General features: G+C 37.5%; 1 protein-coding gene across 1 annotated transcript; it reads right to left on the bottom strand.

Annotated features, from left to right (window-relative positions):
- Nucleotides 1-1,316: 1,316 nt before the first annotated feature.
- Nucleotides 1,317-1,694, bottom strand: LOC130645982 (integrase/recombinase xerD homolog). The gene has a single exon (XM_057452113.1). It carries the CDS (start codon nucleotides 1,692-1,694, stop codon nucleotides 1,317-1,319), a length of 378 nt encoding a protein of 125 aa, XP_057308096.1.
- Between the last annotated feature and the right edge of the window lie 452 nt (nucleotides 1,695-2,146).

Below are 2,146 nucleotides of genomic sequence, written 5' to 3'. Positions count from 1 at the left end.
GATTACCACTTTCCAACAATAATTATAATGTCTGCTTGAGAATGCTAGAAGAAAGATATGGTGATGCACAAGTTTTAGTATCAGCTCACATGAACAAGTTGCTGAGTCTGAATGCAGTTTTCAACATCACCGATTTGAAAGGATTGAGGAAACTTTGCGATCAAGTCGAAAGTCAGGTGAGGTGTTTAAATGCTTTGGCACATGACCCCAAAAAGTTGCGGGTTGATGTTAATTCCAATTTTTATGAGTAAAATACCGGAAGATTTAAAGATTCTTATAAGCCGTGTAATTGGCAAAGAAGTCTGGGAAATTTTAGAAACCTTTAAACAGGAACTTCAGGCAAGAGAAAAGGTTAATTTTACCGCATGTGAAAATAGTGAAAGCAACTATGAATTTTCTGGAACTTCACTTTACGTAAACGGTAAAATATTGCCTGGAAAATTCAATCCTGGTCACAAACCTCAAAATTGTGCGGTGGTTACAAAAGTGTATGCACGTTTTTCTATGATTCGACAACAGAAACGTTGTTTTCTCTGTTTGCAAATTGAGCATGATAGCAAAAATTGTACAGCAAAATGGAAGTGTTTTTCATGTAAAGGCAAGCACCACGTAGCTATATGTTCCAAACTTCGTGATAAGGAATCTGACAAAAAAAAAACGAATCCAATGATGATAACAATGATGTCAGCACTAATGTAGCAGAAAGTAAAAACAAAGCGGTAAACTCTGTTCTTTTGCAAACTGCTAAAGCTATTGTGTCTTCTGCTGATGAAAAATATTCAGCAAAATTTCGTTTGCTATTCGATAGTGGAAGCCAGATGTCCTATATTATTCCCCGTGTAGAAGATATAATAAATTTGAAAACGATAGAGCAAAAGGAAACTTCTATTTAAAACTTTTGTTCTTTTTACATTTTCCTGACAAACACAAAAAACTACTTTTTTGGTGAACATTGGTATTTCGCGCTGGCTGAAATCCGAGAGGTATAAAAGAGTAACCAGGAGTATTGAGAATATTTACAATCCTAGGTTTTTTGAAACGCTAAGTCTATTTGTTTTACTATCTTTTATGTAGACATCTCGAGATGTTGACGATGACCAGCGTCCGTGTTTTCCTATGAGCCTATCTGATACGCCGCTGTTAACAGCCGCTGAGGCTCCTCCAGATTTTAAAGAATGAAGGCAGAATGCAGGTTGTGTTGTTAGGTGTTCGGTATGATCAAGAAATGATTTACCGGGTGTTTGGTACAAAATAGGATGGTGACCTAGCACGTTATGACCCTTTTTGGTTTTTGCAAGGCGACATATTAAAAATGACTAGGGTTGACTTTTAAGGTTCGTTAATGCTAAGTATTTTCTGAGCCACAATACTGGACATGTAGTAGAACTGGTTTTAGCGATGTACACAATATTCCTTTCTCTTAGTTGATCTGTCTTTGACTTTTCTAAAAATATTTCGAACGAGTTGACCTTTTCGTTTAGATGTTTTACTTTCAAGTTTAATAGTTCGCTAGTTCTAAAAAACCCTGCAAACCCTAAAATTGCAATCAGAAGAAATCTCAAATGAATTAAGTTTTGTGAAGTGCCATATCTTTCGACTAGATCGTTTAAAATCTCGATGATAAAAGGCTCTTTTCTGTAGCTGGTTTTTGATTCGGCAAGACGTTTGGCTCCTTTAAACGCGAGTTTAACCATTGGAGTATCGGTTGGGGAGGAAAACCCTGCCTTGATATGGCACCAGCGGATCCCACATAAAGCGTTGGTTATGCTATTGATAGACTAGCTTGATAATATTAATTCGTTGAAATAGATGCAAATAAAAAATGGATCTGCTGGGCAGTATGAAACCTCCTCGTAGTTTTTGCACCAACCTATCCATTTGGACCAAGCCCTTCTATATTTTTCTAATGTTCCGTCGGCAAAGGCTGCGTCGAAAAGTTGTGGCAATAAACATGCTTTTTGTCTGAGGTTATCGTTCTGAATGTGATCTAAATAAAACCAAATAATTTTACGTAACTTTCGTGTTTTGTAGCCATGGCGGCTCATTCTGTAGCCAAGGCGGCTTATTCTCTAGCCAAGACGGCTCTTTATCTAGCCAAGGCGGCTCTTTCTGTAGCCAAAGTGGCTCTACACTCGACAAGGTAGCT

Source organism: Hydractinia symbiolongicarpus, chromosome 5 (assembly GCF_029227915.1).
Source record: "Hydractinia symbiolongicarpus strain clone_291-10 chromosome 5, HSymV2.1, whole genome shotgun sequence".
Lineage (NCBI taxonomy): Eukaryota > Metazoa > Cnidaria > Hydrozoa > Anthoathecata > Hydractiniidae > Hydractinia > Hydractinia symbiolongicarpus.
Note: the sequence above shows the minus strand (reverse complement) of the source record. Positions and strands in the feature narration are given on the sequence as shown.